This window comes from Lepidochelys olivacea (genome assembly GCF_965140295.1).
Source record: "Lepidochelys olivacea isolate rLepOli2 genome assembly, chromosome: 3".
Taxonomy (NCBI): Eukaryota; Metazoa; Chordata; order Testudines; family Cheloniidae; genus Lepidochelys; species Lepidochelys olivacea.
The window spans coordinates 192,520,241-192,547,593 of record NC_140413.1 but is presented as its reverse complement, the minus strand read 5'-3'; the positions used below and the strand labels follow the sequence as shown (position 1 = coordinate 192,547,593).

General features: G+C 41.2%; 1 protein-coding gene across 2 annotated transcripts in view; it reads right to left on the bottom strand.

The window, feature by feature from the left end:
• PCSK2 (proprotein convertase subtilisin/kexin type 2) overlaps positions 1-27,353 on the bottom strand; it is a 195,428-nt gene that overhangs the window by 83,733 nt on the left and 84,342 nt on the right. For both annotated transcript variants that reach the window (XM_084623070.1, XM_084623069.1), the window contains exons 3-5: positions 17,008-17,121; positions 13,087-13,195; positions 10,156-10,193 (exon numbers count right to left, since the gene is read on the bottom strand). In XM_084623070.1, the coding sequence (XP_084479196.1) occupies positions 10,156-10,193; positions 13,087-13,195; positions 17,008-17,121 (261 nt within the window). The remainder of the gene's footprint in view (positions 1-10,155; positions 10,194-13,086; positions 13,196-17,007; positions 17,122-27,353) is intronic.

Below are 27,353 nucleotides of genomic sequence, written 5' to 3'. Positions count from 1 at the left end.
ACCTGAATTGGAATATTTCATTTTTTTTTGAAGCAACCCAGAACATTTTATTTAAAATTAGTTCAACATCATATTAAGATGCAGTTTCCTATCAGCACATTGTGAATCAGAACTACAACTCCTATAAGACATTCTCTCCTATGGGCTGGACTCCCTGAAGTCACATAAGGGAATGTGGATTTGCCTTGGACTGAGCTGTGAGATCATTCCTGGGAGTTACATTATGTAGTGCATTATGGGACATGTAGCCTGGCCCAGAGCAAAGAATGGGAATAGTGCTTGGGGTATGCTACAGACCCCCAGGATCCCATTTGGATATGGATAGAGACTTCTCTAATATTTTAAATGAAATAAATACTACTGGGAATTGTGTGATTATAGGAAACTTTAATTTCTCAGATATAGCCTGGAGGACAAGTGCTACAAATAATGGTAAGGCTCAGATATTCCTGGATGTGATACCTGACTGATTTCTTCATCAAATAGTCACCAAACCAACACAAAGTTATGCCATTTTAGATTTGGTGAATAGCGAGGACCTCATAGGAGAACTGGTTGTGGGGGACAGACTTGGTTCGAGTGATCATGAGCTAATTCAGTTTAAAATGTAAGGATAAACAAAAATAGCTCTGGAACTCGAGTCCCTGACTTCAAAACTTTAAAAAATTAATGCAATTAGTTAGGCAAGTGGACTGGACTGAGGAACTCAAGAATCTGAATGTGGAGGAGGCTTGGAATTATTTTGAATCCAAGTTGCAGGAGGTACCTGAAGCCTTCATCACAAAGAAGGGGGAGAAATTTGTAGGGAAGGGTTGCAAACCAGACTGGATGAGCAAGCATCTTGAACAGGTTATTAACCAAAAGAAACAGAAGATGAATCAGCAAGGAAAGTTACCTCTTAGAGATCAGAAAGTGTGGGGAAAAAGTGAGAACTGCCAAAAGCCAAGCAGAGTTGGATCTTGCGAAGGAAATTAAAACCAATAGTGAGAGGTTCTATAACCATACATAAATAAGGGAAGAAGAAGTGGGACCACTAAGTACTGAGGATGGGGAAGAGATTTGGCCCAACATCTAAATGAATACTTTGCCTCAGTTCTTAATAAGAGCAATGAGGAGCTTAGGGGTTGTTTCAGGGTGGCTAATGGAAATAAGGATATGGAAGTAGAAATTACCACATGCAAGGTGGAAGGCAAACTCAAATAGCTTAATGGGACTAAATTGGGCGGCCTGGATAATTGCCATCCAAGATTATTAAAGAAACTGGCACATGAACTTGGAAGCCTAATAGCAAAGATTTTAATGAATCTGTTAACTCAGGGGTCATACATATGACCGGAGAACTGCTAATATAGTATCTATTTTTAAAAAAGAAATAAAGTGATCTGGGAAATTACTGACCTTTGATCTAGTTTGATCTTGTAATGAATTTTGAAAGAGAAAGTAGCTAAGGACATAGGGGAAACTGGGATAAAATATAACATGGTTTTACAAGAGGTAGATTGTGCCAGATCAACCTGAACTTTCTTTGAGAAGATAACTTTTTTTTTTTTAGACAAAAGGAAATGCAGTCAATCTAATCTACCTAGCTTTCAGTAAGGCACTTGATCCAGTTCCACATGAGAAGAGGACATTACAATGGGTAATACTGAAAGGAGAACGGTCAGGCTGCAAGGAGGTTACTAGTGGAGTTCCTCAGGGATCAGTTTTGGGAGCAATCTTATTTAACTTTTTAATTAATGATCTTGGCACAAAAAGGGGTGTGTGCTAATAAAATCTGTGGATGACACAAAGTTGGGAGGTACTCCCAATAGGGAGGAAGACCAGCATATCCTACAAAAAGATCTGGACAAACTTGTAAACTAGAATAATAGAAACTGTATGAAATTTAATAGTGCAAAGTGAACATGCATTTAGGAACCACCACCAACAACAAACTGGAGACTTATCAATTGGAAGCAATAGAGGAAGAGAGAGACCTGGGTGTTGATCAAACGACTATGAGCCACCAATGTGACATGACAGTGAAAAAGGCTAATACAATCCTAAGTTGAATCAGGCAAAGTATTTCCAGTAGAGATAAGGAAGTGGTAGTACCATTATACAAGGCACTGGTGAGACCTCATATGGACTACTGCGGGCAACTCTAGCCTCCCATGTTTAAGAGAGATTAATTCAAACTGGAACATATGCACAGAAGGGCTACTAGGATGATCAGAGGAGTGGAAAATTCTCCTTTTGAGAGGAAACTCAAAGAGCTCGGCTTGTTTAGCCAGTGGTTCTCAAACTGTGGATTGGGAACCCAAAACCCATTTACACCAGCTTGTCAACCATAAGCAGCCAGTTCTGAATGAGCATTTTTACAGCAACTCTTGAAACTCATGGAAAAACAAAATTCTCTCAAGGAGATTCCTAAAGGTATCACATCACTGTGTCCCCACTATCTTTCCACATTTCCATCAAATATATAGAACCTTCTGCATTAGAGTTAGGATTTAATAAATGTTGCTTTTTCATTCATAAGCCCATTTCCAAGGGAATGGATTGAACAACTTACTGCCATTAAGTCTTTTTTCCTACCCTATTTGGAACATTCACCATAATTTTTATTTTAAACTGTATTTGTCATTTTTTTATTTGTGGCACCTTAGAGACTAACCAATTTATTTGAGCATGAGCTTTTGTGAGCTACAGCTCACTTCATCAGATGCTCACGAAAGCTCATGCTCAAATAAATTGGTTAGTCTCTAAGGTGCCACAAGTACTCCTTTTCTTTTTGCGAAGACAGACTAACACGGCTGTTACTCTGAAACCTGTCATTTTTTATTGTGTACTTGATATCTTTTACAGATGTACTTGATTTTTTTATTAAAATAAATTGATATTTAAAAAAACTTCCGGTTGTTGACAGTGCTTGCTCAGAGATGAACCATACATTTTTTTTTCTGGTAATATCATGGCACATTCTCACAGTTCCTACTATGATCAACCCCAGCTCTCACTTCTCTCTCGTGGGTGCTACCCTGTTGTGAAACTGACTAGAAACAGAAAGCATAATAATGATAGGGACAGCACAGCTGAGGAACCATGTGGGTTGGGGGCACTTAATATGAACAAATATTCACTGTGAATTCTGCTTTTTAGGGGGAGTTGTTGCAGACAAATATTATTTAAAATCTAACAGAAGCCCAAATTTGCTCCTTTTGTAAGACAGGATTTCCACTGTAGAATGTTGGATGCTCCTTTTGCCATAGGGAATATTTTCATAACATGTCAGACTTCAAAGCTGCTAAATGTCTTATTTCACCTTCATTTTAAACCTGTGAAATTCCCTTTTGTGGAATGATGAAGCACCCAGTAACATTGGGAACACAATTGTAATTGTGCCCCTTAATGTCAAGCTAAACGTTATGAATTCAGTTAAATATAAAACCAAAATATTATGGAGGATAGACACAAAGGTTATTTAAACTTAAAGTTCACATAAAATATGCATGGACTGATTTAAATATTTATAATCCTGCCGCCATAGAAATAGAGGTTATGAATTCTTTATAGCATCTGGGCCATTGTGTGGGCCATCTAGTTATAATATCCATAACCGTAGCCTTTTCACTATAGGCATGAAATTCTGAACTTAATTACACCAGTATAAATCAGGAGTAACTCCTATAAAATCAGGGAGTTAAACCAAAGTAAAACTTGTGTGCAAGTCCAGAATTAGGCAGAGTATCCCATCCGGAATGGCTACACTTAGTTGCACTTGGGCCGCATCCTCATCTGCACCAGAGCTCATTCAGCACAGCTGAGGAGGTGGTTTTAAGACACCCCTGCAGTCCTCTGATCCCTAGGCCAGCTGAGGTCAGCTTGGCCCCAAGCATAACTCAGAACACCAGCTTGTAGAGACCCCATGGGTTCTGTGTAAACCCCATCATGCTTCCAGGACACCACATGTAGCAATGAGGGGGTGGCACAATACTATGACAACTAATTCTATGCCACCTCAGGATTCTCCCATGTCAAGGGCATCCCCAGCTGCCTATTAAGGGCATCTTTAATGTCCCTTTGCACTGTGCTGAAACCCCATGATTCTTATTCATGAAAATAGAAGCTGCAGGTATTTTAGAGCCTTTGGAAACCAGGCTACTTTTATTTAGGGGCCTAAATATAGACCCCCCCCAACTTTAGGCACCCAAGTTTTAAAATGTCAACCAATATCATTAGTAAAAATGTTCAATAGTAATGTTTTGCTAGAAGCTAATTCTCACTCATGTCATTCTGCTGCTCTTGTAAATGTCAGGCTAGCAGCACTCCGATCATGGGATGGCTTACTCAAGAGCCCATACTTTATAAGGCTAAAATAAAGCCTGTGATGTAACAGGCTAGGTGACATGTTAATAAGAAATGTATTGCTGTATGGTCTCCATAGGAGAAAAAGATTTCTGTCCTAATTCTCCTTTGACAACCTATTATACTCCGACCTCAAGTGGCTTGGAAACAGCTGAGAGAGTTCACTTTTTAAAGCAGTTCTCAAAGGCTTTTCTTACAATGCCCATAACATGGAGAGATGTCAAAAACATTCAATTACTTGTCTTGAAGGGTTATGATGTGAATTTTTAATTGGGCAAACCTCACTCCCACTCTCTGTCAGTATGACAGAAGCACTGTACCCAGCCTTGGGCTAATTACTCTGTCTGTCACACAAACTAAGGGAAAATCTTTAACTGGTGTAAATTGTCATATCTCTATTGAATTTCAGGGAAGGCAATGGAGCAAGGTCAATTTACACCAGCTGAAGATCTGGCCCAATATAGTTTAGGATAAGAGGATGAGATCATTCTTTACTTTATACAACATGGCATCAGCATTACTCTCCAATATTTAACAGCTCAGTTGTCTTTTCACTGAATTTCCTTGCCACTCAATATTGAAAGTTTATAGATGATTACAGTGGGTTGGGGGAGAGGGGAACAAGGGAGGGGATTTCCACTTCTGGAGCAAATCAGGTGAATTCAGAGTCTGACTGTCTTTAGGAACAATGCTAAACCTACCTCTTCTAAAAGGTCTTTCCACCATAAGAATGACACTCCCTTCTACCCCATAAATCCCAATCAAGCATACAACAAAGGAAATTAACAAAACCGTTTTAAAAAAGAAGCAGCACAATTTACCCTGAAAAAGGAGACATGCCAGAGACTCCATAAAATCCAGTGGAAACTATTGCTGTCAATTTTAGGTAGGAGGTGCTCACGTGCTATGCTGATGGGCAGTAGAATAAAACACTAGATGTCAGGCTATGTATCCTGGTGAGTCATAGATGCTTTGGATGAATAAAGAGCCTCCCTACTCTGCAAATGTCACAAAACTCTGAGGTCCTGTTTGCGAGAACTCTCACATCTCTCAAACAGGTGACTACAGGTCTTGTGTGAGCTTGGTGATGTGAGGGATCCAGTCCCAGCACTGTGATTTAATCTCATTTTTAGATCTAGGTCTGGTCTTAGATCCAGCTGAAACCAAATCTTTGATACCTGCTTCAAATTACAGCTCACTCAAGCAAAAACAATTCTCTGCATAAGTAACATGTTTGCCCCAGATGATGACATTTTAAAATGGCTTTTTGTTGGCTCAAATATGATTAGTGTGGATCAGGATATTACTGTGCCCCGTCCTATATTTCCAGCTAATTCATACTGAATCTAGGACCAGCTATATAGACTGTCCTTGCCTTGATTGTATGGATAGCATTTTCTGTGGAAGCACTGCAATATTTGAAACACAATGGCTTATTTCAATTTATTCCTCATGTTTTTAGGCTCTTATATTAAGTAGATCAAGTTTGTGTTGGTGTTTTAGAGGGTGATCTTGTCAGACAGGGACCACGACCTTTCCTGTTTGTCCTTCCTGCCCTCTGCTCCCCTCTTGTTCCTTTCTCCATCACTGCTGGAAAGTCCTCTTCTCTCTGTTACTCATGTCAATGTCACTTTCATCTCCTCCTTTCCTCTCCCTTATTGAGCCTGTCACTTAGTATTGTTTTTCTTCTACATCCGATGAAGTGAGCTGTAGCTCACGAAAGCTTATGCTCAAATAAATTGGTTAGTCTCTAAGGTGCCACAAATACTCCTTTTCTTTTTTCCTCTATAGCATTTCTAAATGCCACCCTTTCCTCTCCATCCCTATAAACAAATCCGTTATCTTACACTGACCTATTTTCCCTCTCTCTCTGGCTTCCCAGCTTGTTCCCTGCAGTCCATCAAAGATGTCACTGCCAAAATCATCTTCCTCACCTTCTGCTTGGACAATGTCACTCTCCTGCTGACCTTACTGGCTGCTGCTCACATTCCACATCAAGAGCAGCCAGTTTGAAGGCGCTGCACAGCTCCGCTGTTGCCTACTATTCTGGTTCCATTTCCCCTAGCTCTCACGTCTCCCCTGCTCCCCCATGCTTCCTTTCTTCTGACCATGTTCCCTTTTTAACACTTCCACTTGGTCCCTTCTCACATTCTTATGCTTGCGCCTGCTCTCATGTTGCTCCTCACTCCTGGGACTCCCTCCTTTACCAGATGAATCGAGAATCCTCTCTGCATTTCAAATACAGTCTTAAAACACACTGCTCCAAAGCCTGACAATATTCATTTACCAGTTCAAGGTGGAAGGTCCCTTGAAATATGTGTTAACTACTTATGCTAAACAATCTTCCACCTTGTATTTAGCTGTGACGCTCTGCATGTTTCCCAGACCTGAAGAAGAGCTCTGTGGAAGCTCAAAAGCTTGTCTCTTGCACCAACAGAAGTTGGTCCAATAAAAGATACTACCTCAACCACCTTGTGTCTCTATTCAAAGCATAAGCTTTTTAGAGACCGAGTCATCTTTCATGTTTTGCCCACGCTATTACTGCTGGATAAATGATATGTTAATAGTAGTAATAACATATGCTATTCTCTTGGCTCTAGATGTAAAAAGACACACATATAAAGGTCATCTTTGTGTAGTGTACTTTATTTGTTTCAATTTAAATAAACTTCTGGCTTAGTCACTCATTTGGGATAAGCATATTGTAGTTAAAACACAGGATTTAATAACTGCAATCAAGTCATTAAGTAGATTAATAAGGTGTGAAACTGACCACCCCTGCACTTTACATTCTTTGGCTATTTTCCAAGTGCATTGTCATTCATGGATGCCTCCCTCTTCTACACAGTCTGGGTGAAATCCTGGCTCCATTGAAGTCAGTGGGGACTTTGCTATTGACTTCAGTGGATCCAGAATTTCACCCTTTCTGTGTGCTTGTTGTTCTCTTAAATTGCACTAGAGGATTTTGAAACGGTTTTAAAAATAACTGGCTGAAAAGAATCCCATGTAAGAATAAATGTATCATCATCTCCCCTATCATTTTTGTGCCAGTGTATCTGTGTAACATCTCTTTAACCATCAAGCCTGGCTTTCCTTGTTCTTTTTAATCACACTTGGAAATCAAATCTATTTGCAATTTTGCTTTCAGGATTCCCAAATTCATAAAATTTGTAACCACACCTTCCAACATTAAACCACAAGTCAATTGAAAAGAATGGCAGTAGTTGTCCTGTCCAATGGATGGAGAAAATGCCAAGGACATGTTGAGATTGTTCAGCAAAGCTATACGCTGGATGATTTAGAACAGCTGATAAGAGCTGGTCGATTTTACATTGGAGACCGCCAACTAATCCAAATCAAAACATTGCACAAAGATGGTTCAATTTTATCAAAGTTCTCACAGAACAGAGACCAGGGTCTGATGGAATCCTACGTGGCAGCTCATCAACCTGGCTCCTCAGCAGCCCATCTGGCCCCCAGCTTAGCTGAGGCTTTTAGGCTCCCAGATGCTCTTCAGCCTGCCAGGCCTGAGTCAGGGCTCCATTCCCTTTCAGAGGGGACTGAAATCTTTGGGTTTTGTCCCAGATCAGAATGGAACTAGATTCTGAAATACCAATATCCTCCGTGAAACTGAATTACCCTTCTCCACATTATATCTGTGGTCAGCCATAGAGCTAGACATGACAAGGTTATAAGCTGTGCTTATCTTTCACAGCAATCTTTCATTAATATGAAACAGAGATGACATCAATGAGCCTATTGTATAGCTAAAGATTACCCAGGACCATGTGATAGGCACAGTGCATTGCATGGTTTTGTATATTCCTTTATTGTGAATTGCATCCCGGTGTAGAGAGCCTGCACAAGGTCTATGCACCACTTAAATCCTGTTTAAACCTACAAAATATAGTTTAAATGAGACTTAAGCAATGCATGAGCCTTGGTGCCCGGCCTCTGCACTGTGATGAATTTCACCCTTAGTATCAAAAGAAAACTGTGATACTGAACTGTCTCACATATTCCATACATAAAAATTGGCGTACATTATAATGGCAGTAGTTGTCCTGTCCAATGGATTGAGAAAATACCGGAGACATCCTGTGGTGAAGCAGAGGAACCACCCACCAGCATAGAAGGGGTTAAGGAGAGCATTTGGTTTCAGCTAGCTCTGCCCCATTATACCTACAGCCCATGCCAGGTTTGGAGAGGAGAGAAAAGGAGGGAGCCTGGCTCAGTTCAGGGATTACAGGCGAAGAGGCAGGAGCTAGCTGCCGCCCTACCTGAGGAAAGGATCGCTAGCCTGCTGGCCAAGACAGCCACCAGGGACCCAAGTAGTGTCTTTTTGGCCAAAGGAGATGGAGAATGAGACCTAGGAGCACCTGGCCTGAGAGGAACCTCGGTGACTGAAGCATGGAGACCTTGTGGGGGTTCTGATCCCGCCAAACTTACAGCTGCCCTGCCCCGAGGAATCTGGGACCACATCAAGATGTTATCCAGGGCCCACAAGGGGGCACTACTAAGAGACAAGCCACCACAGGAGCTTGGACTGTAGGGGCCTTGCCTCAACCTAAAGGGGCAATAGTAGGAAGTAGCCCAGGGCATTGAACATAGACTCCCTGCTCGGAGGTCCCCTACTCAGGGGTGACATACACAGGGCCCTGGGCTATGACCTGATGGAGTGGGAGGGAACAGGTCCCCCTACTCCCCCTGCCTTAAAGACTGAGGCACCTCAACCACAGAAGCAGGGGCAGGAAGCCAGGTACTCTAGCCACTAGGCCAACTGGCCCTCCAGGCTCCACCACCACCTCTTGTTACATAGTCCTATAACAAAGACCATGGAATCAATCCCTTATGTGGAATGGAGGGCGGGGGGAAGTATGCATGGCAAAAAGATGTTTCAAAAAATGTTCCAGAAAGTGGTACACCCTCTCACCTTGATATGCAATGAGAGCCCCACCTATTGTGCATGTGGTTTTAAGAAAGAGGCAATACTGGCTACCTAAGTGCTTCAAAAGCCCCATCAGTGTTACGCTTCTTTGAGCCCCGTTGCATAACAAATGGCCTAACCATAGCAATCAGTTTCAATGTAAAAAAAGCATAACACGCAGAGAGTGGCAACTGAGGGCACCAGCAGAAGCAGGTAGACAGAGAGCAGTAATGTCAAAGATGACAGGACAATGAGAACAGCGTCTAAAATACTAAGAGATAAGAGCCCATGACAACAGAGGTAAAGCAGAGGTGAGTTTGAAGAAACAATCATTTTACACTGTACACAGTGTCTGATTGTGCGACAGACACACAGTCCATGTGCAGGATCAGGGAATGCTCTGAAAAGTTGAATTTAATCACATGTTGTAAATGAAGTACATGGTTACCATAGTTTTGAAACTCTCATACACACTATAGCCATTGTGAACAAACAGCAGCCCTGCCATAGCCCACAGAAGTAGCATCTCTGTTGTTCTCCATGTAATAGGTGAATTCTGCATTTTAACAGCAAGATTCAGAGCCAATTCCCGGGTTACTCATTTCTGTCCTAAATCCAATATTGCAGACTGCAGCTTATTTAAAGGTAGGTAACAGCATCATTCCTCCTCACTGTTTCATTCCTTACCCAGGAAGCTCATGTCTGGCAATTTGCCAGGTCCCATTTTTAGACCACTTGCTTTCTATGTAAAATTTATCATCTGCAAGATCAGTAGCTCAGCTGCGCAGTTCCTCCATTCAGTGTGTAAACATTTTGTATGAAAGACAGACCAAAACAATAAAGAGTCTCACATTTTACAGGAAAGGTCCATGTGTACTTACATAATTTGAGGCAAGATCAGGATGAAGATAATCAATTCCTGCAATAAGACAAAGACAGCACACAAACCACAGGTTAACATTCCAAAAAAAAAGAGACCAAACCAAAACCCCTACAACAAACACTTTATAATAACCCTAAAGTGCAATAAGAGTCGATTGCTACTATAGGAAAAACCATAATAAGGAATAATGCTGGTCTCAAAACTTGTTTGGACTGAGAGCCCAATATTCAAATGTGGACTTTTAAATTAGGGTACCAATTCTGCTGTGATCTTAGTTGGGATCTTTTAATCCAGTAAATCAATTCTTAAGTGCCAATTTGCACCTAAAAGTGTGAAATGAGCCACCAAATTTATGGGACAAGTATCTAAATTGGATCATATATGGTTAGTAATGGTAGTTCTAGTAATATTTTGCATTTATATAGTACCTTTCATCTGAAAGGATCCCAATACGCTTTACAAACATATATATCTATATTCTATTATTGAATATATTGACACACAGATTACTTCACCCACCTCTAAGATGCAGCCACCTCTGGTTAAGGAAACATCAAATTTTTAAAGGCTCGATCAAAAACCTACTGACTTCAGTGGGCTCAGATTGGATTCAGATTGGATTCAGACCCTAATAGCATACAGTTTTAATACACAAAAGTGTAGGAGAGGAAAGGAAACTATCATAGCCATTGGAAATGGCACAGAAAAATTAAGTAGGCAGAATATTACCTAAATTAAAAATGGATAGTTCACTGGGGCAAACATGTCTGTTTCCGCAAATAGTGCCAGAGAATTCTTAATGGTGGAACAGATTGATTTGCAAACTTCTGAATATCATTACAGACTGAGCATTCAGCTTACTAAGGTATTTCACAGTGCTTACTGAGCTTAAAACTAGATGTGTGTGATGTTTAAGACATGTGACATTCAGTTAACTGCTTTTGAATTTGGTTACAAATTAGAAAATCCCCCAAAGATTCACTCACATCCATTGATATTTTGAGCAAACTGGGCCTATTTATAGTTTTGCACAAAAACTATGAAAAATTTGTGACTTCTCTGTGATTCTGTCCAGAAACCAAGAGACGCTCATAATGAATAAATTCTGCAAAACAAAACAGTATAGTCCATGGATTTAATCTAGATCTGTGAATTGATTGATTAATTGATTTTTTTGGTTCAATGCCTGAACCAGAGATTGAGAAAATTTTGTTTACATCCAAAACAGCATATTTTATTTTCAGGGCCCCGCCCCCGTTTAAAAAAAATCAAAATGAAAAATCATATAAAAAATCAAAATGTCATTCAAAAAATGTCAAAACAAAATTTGACTTTTTTTTTTCAGATTCCACCTACCCACCCCACCAAAACAATTCAGCAATTTTGATGGAAATGACGAGGGACCATGGGCTCCTGGTAACTTGAGCTGGGTTGGCTGGCCTTCACAGGTCACACACAATGTTTCTGTTCTTTGATTGGATGAGCATAACTCTGAGAAGTGCAAATATTCACATTTACAAATTCAGAAAGGGCTGTCTGCAAACATTTACTTAAAATGTGCTGGGTTGGTGAACATTCCTGTAAGTAGCTGGTTTGCTAGAATAGTCACAGGGTATCAGTTAATGGGGGGGGGGACCTCCTTCTGTGTTCCACTCTCTAAATGCGCCCTCCAGCTAACTAGCATGGCCTCAGCAGCCTAATTTAGACTGAGCCTCAACCAGCTCGCTGTCACTCAGGTGGCAATTGTGCCCAGTCGCTGAAGAGGCAGGCCTTGCTAAATGGGACCCGTGAAAACGAGGAAGAGAGCGGTGAGATGTCCCCATACTGATGTAACCACAGGCCAATCTGCCTCGCTATTTACCCAGCTGTCTCACTTGAGTATGGAACAGGTTGGGGGGGGGGGAATACCAGAATAGAACAAGGACAGATCCCAGTGGATCACTGAAGATCCTGGTGGTTTCAGTCCTTTCACTTATTTTTAGTATTGTTCAGTCACCATGGCCAGTATACACAGCCACTGCAAAATTCAACTAGCTCAAAAGTGCTGAGAAATTTTAAGAGACTCCTGTATTTTGTGTGCAGTGTTTGTTTGTTGGCCCAGGTCATGAGAGAAGAAGAAGAGCTCTGGAGCTCGAAAGCTTGTACCTTCCACCAGCAGAAGTTGATCCAATAAAAGATGTTGCCATACCTACCTTGTCTTTCTTGTATTTTGACAGTCTGATGAATCCATGCAAAGTACAGCTGTTTTTTCAACATGCTGTATCTTCTCTCCTACTTCCATTTTACCCTAAACTATTAATGTATATAATATGCGGGTCAATATGGACATCCAGTGAGAAAGTATTAATTATTTTGGTTCTGCTCTACAATGCCAATATTTTAACATGGGAAAATGCTCTTATATCTACTGTGTGCAAGGCAATTGAAATCCCCACTGAAAGCCCACTGAAGTCAATGTGAGTCCTCACGTTCACCTAATGGCCATAAAAGAGCTCTGTGTGTGATTTATAATAATTAGGGGTTACTTAAAGTTGTGTAAGGTTTGGCTGTTTACACTTCAATGGCCCAATTATAACACATATGCTTATGGTGCCTTTCCCCTGCTGCTCTCAAAGTCTTTACAGAATCTGGAGAGCAACATTGGCATTATCATTAATCTAGGTTATACTTTATTTCAAATTTTAAAAAAAAGTTTTTGCATAAGATTATACTGAGTAAGCTATTTAAACCTCTAAAACTGTCGTACGTATCTTCAAAAATAACGAGAAGTCCAGTGGCACCTTAAAGACTAACAGATTTATTTGGGCATAAGCTTTTGTGGGTAAAAAACCCACTTCTTCAGATGTATGGAGAGAAGGGAGTTACCTTACAAGTGGAGAACCAATGTTGAAGGCTAATTTAGTTAGGGTGGATTGGAATCCTCACTTACCATCATCCATAATTCCTATGGTAACACCTTTCCCTGTATATCCCAGCTCCCAGGCTTCAGCCACATTTAGATCAAGTCCAGGGGTCCCATCTGCTTGACCAGTGTTGATCTAATACATCAATTGAAAAGCAAAAGAGTATTATTATTTCTTCTTCTTTTGTGTGCGTGTGCATGCATGCACGTGTGTGTGTGCACGGATAGTCCATTTTCTACAGTCATTGAGTTTCTGCCTAGTACATACTGCACATATTCTATGTCAGGTATGTCTCATTTACCCTGGAGCACATATTTATATAATATGGAAGATGGAAAAATAAACCAGTAACAGCAAGAGAATTCTGAGACAGCATAAGGTTTGACCCCTCTTAGGGCCTGATCTCACAAGGCACCCATGTGTAGAACTCCCAGTGAATTCAGGGTCAGGCCCTTAGATTCCAGTCCAGAGAAGCATGTAAGCAAGTAAGTCAGCGGTGAGCAAACTACGGCCCACGGGCCAGATCCGGCCCCTCAGGGCTTTGGATCCGGCCCACGGGCCAGATCCGGCCCCTCAGGGCTTTGGATCCGGCCCACGGATTTGCCACTCCCATGGTGTCATGGGCCCTGCGCCACTCCAGGAAGTGGCCAGCACCACATCCCTGCGGCCCCTGGGGAAGGGGGGGCAGAGGGCTCCGTGTGCTGCTCTTGCCTTTGGATACCTCCTCTGAAGCTCCCATTGGCTGCGAACGGGGAACTGCGGCCAATGGGAGCTTTGGGGGAGGTACCCACAGGTGAGCAGAGCCCTCCAGGGGCCACAGGGACGTGGTGCCAGCCACTTCCTGGAGCGGCGCTGGGCCAGCGCAGGAAGACAGGGAACCTGCCCTGGCCCCGGTGCATGCCGCTGCCACCCCGGAGCTGCTCCAGGTAAGCTGCACCAGGCTGAAGCCTGCACCCCAACCCCCTGCCCTAAGTCCCCTGCTGCACCTCGATCTTTCCTGCACCCCAACCCCCTGCCCTAAGTCCCCTGCTGCACCTCGATCTCTCCTGCACCCCAACCCCCTGCCCTGAGCCCCCTGCTGCACCTTGTACCCCAACCCCCTCCTGCACTCTGCACCCCTCCCTGTATCACTGCCCTGAGTCCCCTTCCATACTGTGCACTCCCTCCTGCACCCCAAACCCCTTCCCCTGAGCCCCCTCATACACCCTGCACCCCTCCTGCACCCCAACCCCTTGCCCTGAGCCCCTTCCTGCATACCACACCTCCTCCCACACCCCGCACTCCCTCCCGCACCTCAACCCCCTGCTCCAGCCCTACATTGACGGCCCTGCAAGCAAATTCCCCACCCCGATGTGTCCCTTGGGCCAAAAATGTTGCCAACCCCTGATGTAAGTAGTCCCACTGAAATCAAATGGGATTATTCATACGCTTAAAATTAAACACACTTAATGCCTTTGTTGGACTGGGGCCTTAGATAGGGTGCTTCTGTACCAACCGGTTGGTCAGATGTTTGAGGGTATCTGCTCAATATCACCTCAAATATATTCTCACTAAGGACATAAAAGAATATACACAATAACCTCTATTTGTGATAAACATTTTTTCAAGGACTGTATTGAACTATAGATAGTTGAATTGCTTAGACATGTTCTGCACTCCCACCATATCCCTTATTTCCCTTCCATCATCAACAACAGTAGAACTGGTTGACACTCTCAGTTTCTGGTTTGAGGGAACGGTCAATATTTCTAAGTGTCTTTTGTTCCAAATTGGACTCAAAACAAATATTTGTGAAATTTCCCACAATCTGGAAATTTCAAAAGAAATTGTTGAGGAACATTTTCATATCAAAATTTTATTCTGAATTTCTAATTTTCTTTTCAGATTTCAGAGTAGCAGCCGTGTTAGTCTGTATTCGCAAAAAGAAAAGGAGGACTTGTGGCACCTTAGAGACTAACCAATTTATTTGAGCATAAGCTTTCGTGAGCTACAGCTCACTTCATTGGATGCATCCTGTAGCTCACGAAAGCTTATGCTCAAATAAATTGGTTAGTCTCTAAGGTGCCACACGTCCTCCTTTTAATTTTCTTTTGGAATTTCTAATTTTCATTCTGAAATTTTGAAATCATTAATGGCAGCTGCTACTTAGTGCTGATTAGAATATAAGATGTTTCATTCTAGTTCAAAGTGTCTCCTGTTTGTGTTGTAATGAAACAGATAGTTGAATTGACCTGAAGAAGAGCTCCACATAGCTCAAAAGCTTGTCTAATTCACCAACTGGAGTTGATCCAGTAAAAGGTATTACCTCACTCACCTTGTCTCTCTCATAATTTGGGAACAACATGCAAACAATATTTGAAATTAGTTTAATAGATTGTTTCATTGCAACACAAATAGGAGACACTTTGATCTAGAAAAGAATATAATAAGTTTCAAATCAGTACGAAGTAGCATCTACTCTTAACAATTTTAAAAAGTAAAATAAAATACAAATAACTATTATATTGTCATATTTTGACACATCTGTACTGCATGTTATGCTCTTCTACCACTGACATGTCAAGATATGATGTAAAAATAAATGTAAAATGAAAAAAATAAAATTCAAAACAATTTTAAAATTCTGAAACAAAACACTGAAATTCTGAAATTTAAATCCATAATTTTCCTAAATGAAAATTTTCTGAAACAATTTTTTTTGTTTTGATTTTTTCCTGGAATTGTTGTCAAAGTCAACATTTTTTTTAAAATGTTTCAATTTTGAAAAAAAAAAACACCCCGCATTTTCCTTTGGAAAGCAAAGTTTCAACAAAAATGTTCTGACCAACTTTAATCAACAACTTTCCTCTAGCTCCTGAGGTCCCTCCTATTCCCATTTTGGTTTCTTTCCTATGTGTGACACCTCCACCTTCAACTATAGCTGTGCAAACAACTAATTTTTTGGTTCACTGGCAGGTCCAAAAACTTTTTTTAAAAAATCAATTCAGGTCAACCCCAAACCAATTTAAAAAAAAAATTCAGTGAATCAAGGAGTCAAGAAAAAATTGTTTTGATTTCAAGCCTTTTTAACTCTGTTTTTATCTGTATATTTAAAAAAGGGAAATCTGGAAGCAAAGGGTTAGATTCATAAGGAAACTATGGGTATGTCTTCACTACCTGCCGCATCAGCAGGCAGTGATTGATCCAGCAGGGTTTGATTTATTGCATCTAGTCTAGATGCGATAAATCGACCCCCGAGCACTCTCCCGTGGACTCCTGTACTCCAACGTCGTGAGAGGCGCAGGCAGAGTCAATGGGAGAGCGGCAGCGGTCAACTCACTAGGATGAAGACACCATGGTAAGTTGATCTAAGTATGTTGACTTCAGCTACCTTATTCACGTAGCTGAAGTTGCATAATTTAGATCAATCCCCCTCCCTCCCCACCCAGTGTAGACCAGGGCTTAGGGACAAACCCAAAGAGCAGGAGCAGAAGGTGGTGCTACTCTCTCTCATACTCAATAGCCCAGTACTTAGAGCACTCAGCCAGTCTGTAAGAAACTCAGGTTCAAATCATTTAACTTTGGGTCATGCTCCTAACTCCAGTCCCAGCATGCAGCAGGCTCCCTATATATGCTAGGAAAAACTATATTGGAATAAGTTCAAAGTTCTGGTGAAAAGTCTGGAGGGCATGTTCCCAGACTAGTGCAACAAGTTGTAGGGGAGAGATAGCTCAGTGGTTTGAGCATTAGCCTGTTAAATGCAGGGTTGTGAGTTTAATCCTTAAAGGGGCCATTTAGGGATCTGGGGCAAAAATTGCAGATTGGTCCTGCTTTGAGGAGGGGGGTTGGACTAGATGAGGTCCCTTTCAACCCTGATATTCTATGATGAACAAGAAGGAATAATGTGTAAGTAAACTGGGTTTTTTTGGTTACTGAAGATCTTTATTAAAAATGACTGATTTGCTTACCAGGTACCACTGCTTTGTAAATAAAGGATCATTCATGTTTATGTCAATTTCATTGATCTCTCTATAGCCTCGCTTTTTTCTGCCAAAGCCTTCCTGCTGCACAGCCTTCTTTATCTGGAACAGTAATGTTTATATTATTAACACAACATCCGTATTTGTTTAACATTTTTTTTCTGCTTGTTTTTTCTCAGAAAAGTCAAAAATTCCTAATCAATAGAAGTCAAAGCTATTTAAGAAAACCCACTCCAGGAGTCAGGTTTTGGTTAAAATAATGACATGGATCTGAACCAGTACTGACTTTTGTTTTTTTCAGGCTTTCATCATATGCATTTCCAAAGCCAGCCCTGCTTTCCTGTATCAAAAATAGCACACTGGATACACAGAATAGTTTAATAACATTTCATTTCTACCAAAAGGTTGTGCTATGAAAAACATATCTGGTGTAGGAGATTTCATCTGTGCATTTGAGGTTCTAAAATATTTTTTGTGTGTTGCCAGTTTTTATGAACTTCTTTACTATAAATGCCTGGCTGTAAATGAATTTCCCCTTCAGCACCTGGAAACACTGTAGACTGGTAAGCCCTCTGGGTGAATTAAACAGCATACATGATCTACCAGTGTACCTGCACCAAGTGTCTTTATTGTCACTGTTTCTCCCCTGTGCACCAGATAGATCACAGATATAGTAGCAACTAGAAGTCCCCCTTTCTGCTCCCTGGCTCAGCCTTTTATACTGCTTGCCTTCTTTTCCCAGCTGTCCCATTCATGAGCTAATTACCTCATCAGCTCATCAGGTTCTCTACAGGTCCAAGTGATCCCTTCTAACCTTCCAAACCCACTCAAACTACCTAAATCCCTCCTACTCCAACCATACCCAGTACCCTTGGTGCTCTCTAAGCCACCAGGAAGCTGGCTAACACCACCTTGTCACAAAAAGCCTGACAGTGAACCAAATATATTGCCCAGAAAGATTCAATGGAAAGAGTCAGCTTCGATGGTTACACAGAGATTGGAAGAAATGAAAGTTTTGCTTATTACACAGAACAGATCAAACCACAGATACTAGAGACACAGTAAAAGCATTTTTTAAAAGTACAAGTGTATGCACCAAGTGGCAGATCGTGACCAGCTTGAGTGCGAGTATATGGGTAGAGACTACTAAAGGAGTCCACCTCTACTTGCCCACACTGTGTAGGGCTCAGTCAAAGTTGTACTCCCTGTGCTAGATTCTCAGCTGGTTTAAATAATCAAAATCAATAGAGTTCCAGCAAATTATTTCAGCTGAGAATCTGGCCCTTGTGCTCCCTCTGTGTACACATGGGAACACACGTCAGCCACAAGAATGAGAGGGAGGAAAGGCCAAGGCAGAGCAGAGAGAGAAGACCAGGAAAAGCATGCACCATCCCAAAGGTAGTGTAGCCCATACACCACACAGGACCAGAAAGTGCAGGGATATCCCCCTGTGTTATATTTTAAAGCTCACAAAGCACTTTAAAAAAAACCCACACAACACAATTAAACTCGTACTGTTTGCCACAGGATATTAGTGAGATGGAGAGCTTAGCAGAATTCCAAAAAGGAAACTTAACAAGAACTTCTATATTTATACTAAATCTGGCAATTACACATTTAATCCATTTTTTGGCCTTGCAGAACAAGCAGTTTGCCAACTCTGATTTTTTGGCATATTTCTTAAAGCCCCTGCTCCTGGAATCAAGAAACTGCATGAAAATCTCAGCTTCCATTTTTAAAAAAAATTCAGTTTCTAGCCCTCCTGGTTACAGAGAAAAGCTTGAAAATGTGAGGCATGTGTGACCTAAGGCCACGGGTGAAAGTAAGTCTAGGGACTTACCGGTATGGGGCTGGGCTGGGGTCGTCTCTGGCCCCCAGAAGGGACGGGGCCTCAGGCAGAAGAGGCGGGACTGGAGGAGGTCAGCCCCAGCCCTCTGTACCAGCAAGTACCTCCTTCCCCCTACTTGGGGTAACAGCGGCAGCCGCAGGTTCTGGCAGTGGTTTAAAGGGCCCTGGGCGGTAGCAGCGGCCGGAGCCCTGGGCCCTTTAAATCATCCCCGGAGCCCCACCACCGCTTCCCCAGGGCTCTGGGGACGGGGCTCCGGCCGTCACTACCACGCCGGGCCCTTTAAATCGTCTCCAGAGCCTGTCGGAGCCCTGGGGAAGTGGCGGCGGGGCTCCAGGGACGATTTAAAGGGCCCAGGGCTTGGCTGCTGCTACCGCCCCAGGCCCTTGAAATCGCCGCCCCAGCCCCACCGACGCTACCCCAGGGCTCCGGCAGCAGGGCTCTGGCAGCAATTTAAAAGGCCGGGGGCTCCAGCCGCTGCTGGGAGCCGCAGGCCCTTTAAATTGTGCCTGGGGAAGCCGATCCACCCCGATACGGTGCACTGGCTCTTGCCAGGACACCGTACCAGGGTGTACCGGTTTACTTTCACCTCTGCCTAAGGCAAAGAACCCAAAGACAAAGTAATCTGAAATTTATTATTTTTAAAACATCTGGCCATTAAGCCAATTTCATTATTTTGGGGGGTCTGCCTCATGATTTTTGAAGGCTTGGGGTTACTGTTACGATTAAAAAAATAATGTCTACAGGACATAAGCCCTGCTGCAGTATGCATAGGCCAGCCACTAACTGACGGGTAAAATTTGGTCTCTGAGCATATTACTTCATTGTTATCCATTATACCTTTTCATACACCTTCCTCTGAAGCATCTGGGACTGGCTGCTCTCAGAGACCAGAAAGCATGGACTACAGGTAATAGTCAATGACATGACAATGATATGGCAATTCCTTCATTTCTAAAACCCACTTACATTAGTTATATTGCTTTTAACTAAACAGAAGAGGTGAGGGGAAAGAACTAATTCAACAAAAAGGGACTTCTATTTTTTTTTTTGCTAGTTTTATTTGTAAAGGTTCATTAAAAGTGATGGAGAATGTTGTTTAAAAAAAATCTTAACGAAAGTTGAAAAGAGGGTAGTGATTAAGCAGGAACCACACTGAGCTTACTGAACTTTGCCAGATATCTGTACTGAGTTAGAGAAAGGGATGAGCAGATTGTCGGAGATCTCTAAAATAAGGTTTGGGGTTCCATGGAGATAACAGAGAGATGATCCATGATTATGTCTTTGTCAGCTACCACCTCTGCTTGCTATTCCAAACCCCAAGCTGTCATCACATAAAATAATTAGAGAACAGAAATCAAACTGCATTACAGGAGAATGCCAGAAAAAAAGAACTCAAGCGTTTGTACTCCCACACAAGCCCACTGGCTCTACATGACCCACTGCAACAAGGGAAGAAGCAAAGATCTGATACTGTTGGAGCGCAACTCCTTAAACAGCAATTCTTCATTTCCATGTCTTTTCTTCAAGATGACTTGAAAAAAATGGTTCAGGACACCCCAAAATTGGCCCTGAATGCTTTCATTATTCAGTGTCGCCCCGTCTGTTTGGCAGTGAATTGTTACATCTTTATTACAGTCAGAAGAGGAGATGTATCAGAAAGGAACATGCACCCTCCCCCAACAAAAATCATGCTACAGGAGGTTTTATGAATGTTTTACATAAAGATGATGGATGGAGTATGTCAAAACCGAAAAATGCAATATTTTTCCTCTAAGGTTTGTGTTCACTGAGAAAAAAGCTGTGTTCTTACTAGAGCTGGGTGAATAACTGATTTTTTTTGCTTTGGTGATAGTTTCAACCCCCTCCCTCCCACCACCACCACTAAAAAAAGCAGGGAAATGGTTCAACCATCAAACCAAATCAGAAACTTTTTGGAATTTTTGGTGGATTGAAGAAGTGTGTTGTGGGTCTGTTCCAAAGTGGGGATCTGGACGTGGGGTTTCTACAGCCAAGGTTGGTGCCCTAACCTCTAAACAACAGCAGCACCACTAACTAGGCCTCCTCCACCAGTTGCTTTGCAAACAGCCAAAACTATTTGGGTCAAATTCATGAATAGTTTCGGATTGACTGAAACTGCATTTTTGTTGAATAAACTATTCCTCTGAAAAATTATGTCCAGCTCTAGTTCTTACCTCATGCTAGCTGACATGTGGTACCTAACACAAGGTAAACTCACAGTGGAGAGAACGTAGCTGAAGTTTTGTATGAATTAGCAGGCCTAAGTGAACCCTAATATCTCCCATGGTCTTTACCTTAACCTGCTAATATGTGTGAAAGTTCCAAGCTGCTTTGTCTTTACCAGGATTTTATCTCATGTTAGCTAGCCCAAGGCCAAAGCGCACCTTCATCCCACTGAACACACACACAGAAGGTGTAACAATGTCAAGTTCATATGATGACTTCAAATTCATATAGGTCTCGGAAAACAACCAAAAGTTCCCCATAAGGCCAAATGCGCCATTGGCATAAGAATGCACAACTCTGTTGACTTCACTGGAGTCATGCACCTTCATAGCAGCAGAGAGTTAGTTTAGAGCGTTTTATCCCCTTTCCGAGGGTGCGTCTAAAAGAGATGTATTTTTTTAGACCCTGATAGCTAATATGTTTTAAAATCCTAGTGTAGATGGGAGGAGGGAGAGAGGGGGAAGGGGTCTATGGTTTACTTTGACCAGCCAACATACTGAAATAGATAAAGTTGCCCTTTCTACGCTAGGATTTTAAACATCATCTTGATCACCTTGATTGATCAGTCTTTCAGCCCTCATATAGATTGCGCCGACCACAACACATCTTCCATTCTTCTCATATCCAGGCCTTCCTTCTCCATGTGTGGCCATGTCTTTTCACGATAAAATCTTCCCATCTCTTTCGAAGTCAGCCAAGTGGTTGTTTCAGTTCCCATGAGTACCACTCAGCGACAGCTGCAGTCCACTGATTGTCAGTGAACCTCGCCACATGCCTGGCCCATCGCATTTTACTATGCCAGCTCTCAACAATGATTTCCTGCACTCCACTCTGCTGTCTGATCAGTTCATTGGGGACTCGGTCACGAATTGAAATTTCTGGAATTCTTCTTTCCATTGCCCTCTCCGTGACAGTTGCTGTTCCTCTGTCTTCGTCAGTGCCCATATTTAAACATGTTAGCTATTATGTTCTAAATATACACATTTTTTCTTGTGTAGATAGGACCCTTCTCACAGCAGATATCTTTGGGTTGCATCAACACATAGGCAAAACTAGAGAATATACAGAGCCATTCTGATCTCCTTTCTTGCTGGAGTAAAGCCAATGTTACTCCATTAACTTCAGGACGGGCCCAATCCTGAAAATGCTTGTAGATGAGGTCCAATTGTCTTGCAAACATGCATAAACTTAAGTAGGTAAGACTGTTTGCAAGATCAGGGCTTTAAACTTTTGAAAATGGCATCATGAAAGACTGGCTTTGTAAAAACTAATGGAGAAACAAGATTTGCTTCCTAAAATGGCATGTTATTTTCATTCTCTTAAAGTCTGGCTCATTTGTCAACACTAATGGCCTCTTGTTTCTTTCATTCATTCTATAGTATTTCATTAAGCGCCTGGATTAAATGGTGAACACAATCTAAGCATTTAGATTTTTATTAGTATGTGACTAAATCGTTTACGAGTTACTAGCTGGGTTCCAATTAGAGAAAAAAAGGGTCATTAACAAAGAAGGTAGCTCACTGATGATAAAATACCTACAAGGAAGAAAAAAGATTAAAGTATTGATTTTTAATATATTTCCATTTATGCATGGCACATAAAGTAACTTGGATGGTAATACACCAGCAGGACTTTGATACAGGACAAATTAATAAAATAATCAATTGACTGCACTACTGCTCCAGGAGAGCCAAGAACCACTGCACTGTAACTGAGTGCCTCTCTCTGTGCAACAGAAAAATGCCAAGAAAATCAGCTCATTTTGAAGGAACAGGGTAAATTGTACTGCTGAGCTCCTGCAGTTAAATGACCACGTGTTACATATACTAAAATTATTCCAGTGGACACATCTATCACAAAATCAACAACAGCAGAACAGCACACACAACCCCCCACCCCCGGGAGGGGGAGGGTTCATCTCAAGAATCAAGAGAAGTCTCTGTTCTTGAATTTAAATGAAGGAAAGTTCAGACTGAATCCCAGGAATAAAATTCCAGACAGAAATATCTATTAGGTGCTTATTTTTAACCATGAGGGTGATTAACCATTGGGAAAAAACTACTATGGGAAGTGGTGGATTCTCCATCTTTTGAAGTCTTCAGATCAAGACTGGATGCCTTTTAGTATGATAACACCAGTTACTGGGTTCCATACAGGAGAAAATTGATGGAATGCTATGGCTGTGTTATACAGGAGGTCAGACGAGATGGTCTAATGGCCCCTGCTGGCCTTAAAATCTCCCAAGAGAAGTGGTTGAATTCACAGCATCTGAAATTTTACAGATTAGAGTGGACAAAATGCTAGAAAATGTGTTGGTGGGAACAATCCTGAATTGGCTGGGAGATGCTCCTGACTATGACTATTATTGTTATTTTATAGGACACAACAGATTGTGGGAGGTGCTTCACATAAAACATGTGGCTTGAGATTTTCAAAGCAGTCAAAGAGATTTGGACATTAAAATTAATAGAAATTGGGAATCCAAATCTTTTGAAAATCTCAGCCATAGAAGAAAGGTCCCTGTCCCAAACTGATATAAATGATGATCTTTTCCATCTCTAATTTCTATCCACTTCTTAGGACATTTCTTCACTACTGGGGAGATTGATGCTCCTGCAATCGATGCAGTGGGTGTCAATTTAGCGGGTCTAGTGACGACCCGCTAGATCAATGGCACAGCGCTCTCTGGTCAACTCCAATACTCCAGATCCTCAAGAAGAATAAGGTAAGTCAATGGGAGAGCGTCATCAATGAAGCGCAGTGAAGACACCGCAGTAAGTCGACCTACGTTACATCATCTCCAGTTACGTTATTCACATAGCTGGAGTAGCGTAACTTATGTCGACTTACCCCGGTAGTGTATACAAGGCCTTAGTGACCACAAACACAGATGTTCACATCTCTTAACCATTTCTTTTGTCACATTTATGGGTAACAGAGCTAAAAGATCTTTGCTAGAGAAATATTTTAAACCCACTCATACCTTAGAGGTTGGCTATTTTATAGCAACCTCATCAGTAGAATTGAAAGAAGGCTGTTAAAAACTTAGAGATGTAATGGATGGAAATTAATCCAAATCTCAAGTTGTCTGATGTTTCTTTTAAAGCCCCAGCTAAGCAGTAGTCAGGTTATGTGAGAATCTCAACTTTCATTAAAAACAAGAAGTAAATGTGTAGGCCTCCTCATTGTGGAGAAAAGCATAAAAATATAACCCAAGTGTAACTAAAGGCTGCAAATCCAGAAGGCAAATAAAAAGAACCCACCATTATTTTAAAATCTCATAATTTTTAAAGCAATCTCATGTATTTTTTTGGCTGACTCATATTTTTCAAACACTGGGGTCAGCGGGAGGACCACAATATAGTATTTGAAACCTAGGCCTGCAGGGGAACAAAGAACTTGGCAGATAGAGAACAGCAACAAAGTCTGGAAGCAGAGTGTAGACCAGCAAACAACAGGAACTCAGTAGCATCTGCTTCAAGGAGAGGGTACTGTTTAATAATGCTGATACAAAAGCAGATTTTCCACCCTGCAAAAATTTTCAAGGGTTTTGGGGAAAAAAATCATCTGAAATCAGGCCAAAAAGCCAAAAATTTTAAATTTCTTGTGAAACAAAATTCTGAAAAATGTCAAGTCAAAACATTTTGTTTCAATAAGTTAGAAATGTTTCATTTAGATTTTGACCCTTGTTTATTTTTGTTGTTTTTTTTTTAAATATAACAATGTAAATTTCAAAACAAAAAACTCATTTTGAAATGAAAAATCTAAACTAAATAGGACATTCTGACATTTTCAAAACATTTCCAGATTTTTTCTGAACAAAATTTCATCAAAATTGATATGGCTGCACACACAAAAAATCAGTTTTGTTGAACAATATTTTCCAACAGAAAACAGTTTTTACAAAAATTTTCCAACCAGCTCCACTGTATAACACTTCGCCAAGGCAAAAGAGCCTTAGAGAATAACAAGCACACAAGATTTAAGCCATACAGCTCCCACTCCAGTGAGTGGGAGTGGAACAGTTTAGCCAAATTGAAGCAAACTAAGGGGCCTCTCGATGCTCCCTCTGAAGTGGTGTTGCTGTGTACTGCACCCAGCATATGGCTTTACCTACATTGCACAATCCATCCCTACAAACCAGATTTGCAAGTGCTCAGCACTCACAATTGGGGCCAGATCTTCTGTAGAGTTCCAAGGCACTTTATTGTAGCTATTCCATTGTGACGCTTCATGGAAGATCTTTAAAATAATCTCAGCTCTTTTGAATGTCTGGTCCTAGTTGTGGGAGGTGAGCTGTGCTGAAATTTTAGCCTTTCATAACTAGAGAATAGCAGCTTGGCACAGCAGGGCTCCAGAAACAGAGCAGGCATTTTTTTGTGCCTTAAATTCAGCTCATCCAGTAAAGTAAATATCTTAACATATTTAAGAAAATATTCCATAATTCTTGGTAATGTCATTATCAGCAAATTATCTATTATAAAAGAAAAGACTAAAGTAGCCCATAGTCTAGGTCTGCAGACTCAGGAGAATGTAAAAAGTGTGCAGAGATGCAAGTTAACTAACAATAAATCTAAAATTAAAGAGCATTGTAACTAAGACACTGATCCTAAGTGTCTGTAGGATTGCCGGTCTAGAAATTTTATTGGATTCTCCTATACCTGCTGAAAAATAATTTCATCACATTCTGAAAAATTCAAGCCTCGTCTGGAAACTATCCACTCAGAGCCTGTGTTAAGGAATAAATAGCTGGCTATGAAAAAAATAATTTGTTTTTAATTATAGAGGTATGAACTGGTTTGATAACTGTTCTAAGTATTTCCAGTGTTATTGTTTTTCCTTTAATACCAACCACTCATCTTATCAAATGAATCCCAAGAGATATGAGAGGAATCTTAAGATGATTCTTGCTATAATTTATAAGGCTTCTCTTAGGAGTGCTGTCAGACTGAGTCTGTAGAAATCAGGAGTTCCCTTGAGAAAGGTACATTGTAGCAGAGAGTAAAGTATGGTCAGATCAGCAAGCTACTTCATCTGGAAATAATTCAAATTGACAATCCAGCCTTGATTCACAATATTCAGGGTGCATCTTTTATCACGTTAGTAGATATTAACCTTTTTTTTCTCTTTTTTAAAATTCATTTCTGTATTAACTATTCTCTCCGAATCTTTACGTTATTAACAGAGTGTGTTTGAATTCTAAGCCAAGAGCATTGGTTCTTAACCTCAGAGTGACCTGTATTCAGGAATTTTATTTGCTTAAATACTGTTAATGGCTGTATCTAATTATCCTGAGCATCTCCAGGGTTGTGGGAATCCAGGTGTCCAGGGAAAAGACTCCTCAAACTAATAAATATGTTTCCAGAAGTATGTTATAAACAAAACTGTGTGATTGATACAGGATACTTGTTATGGCAGATGTTTTCTGGAATGGGCAGGGTGACTGATAAGGAATAATTGTTATTACAGATGGATTCTGTAATGGGTGAAATAATGACCCAAAGAAAGATGTTTTTAACTCATTTGGTTTTCATGGCTGTTAATAATAATGACTGGATTAGAGGTTCCTTTTTACTCATTAATCAGATAAATGGAGGACCATAAAAGAAATTCCATCACTAATAAGGAAAACAGAATACATGTGAATTTAACCGGGGAACTATTTTTGTCTTACACCCTATAGAAAGACAGAGGTTTTGGAAATTAGATGTGGGGTGTGCAAACTGCTGGCATCCTACCAGTTACAGAGCAGAGAGACACAGAGGCCACAGCTTTACCTTATCCCAAGAGTGGCAATGTATCTGTGTATTCTGTATAGGGCTGTACTGATCTCTGACTGATAATCTTTGATTAATTAATTCCATTTGAATTTTACAATCTTGAATCACTATTAAATCCAAACATGCAACAGATGGCACTGTGTGGGCTAACTATCACACCTGCCATTACGGAGGGTTACCAAGCTTCCCACAGGAACTAAAGTCAGTGAGGGCTGTTCTGGCAGATAGCGGGACAGAGAAACAACCCCAGAGAGGTACCCCAGGAGGAATATACTGGTTCAGACTGGATTCAAGAGGCCAAGGAGACATTATTGAGGGTCATTACTGAGGGTCAGCAGCAACTAACTCAGAGACAGGGGCACCATTTAGGTAGAGCAGGAAGGGCACTCCCCCCCCCCCAATTTTGTACCAGAGTAGAGCAGATTTTGGTAGGGGTATCCCCCTACCTTCCCTAAATGGCA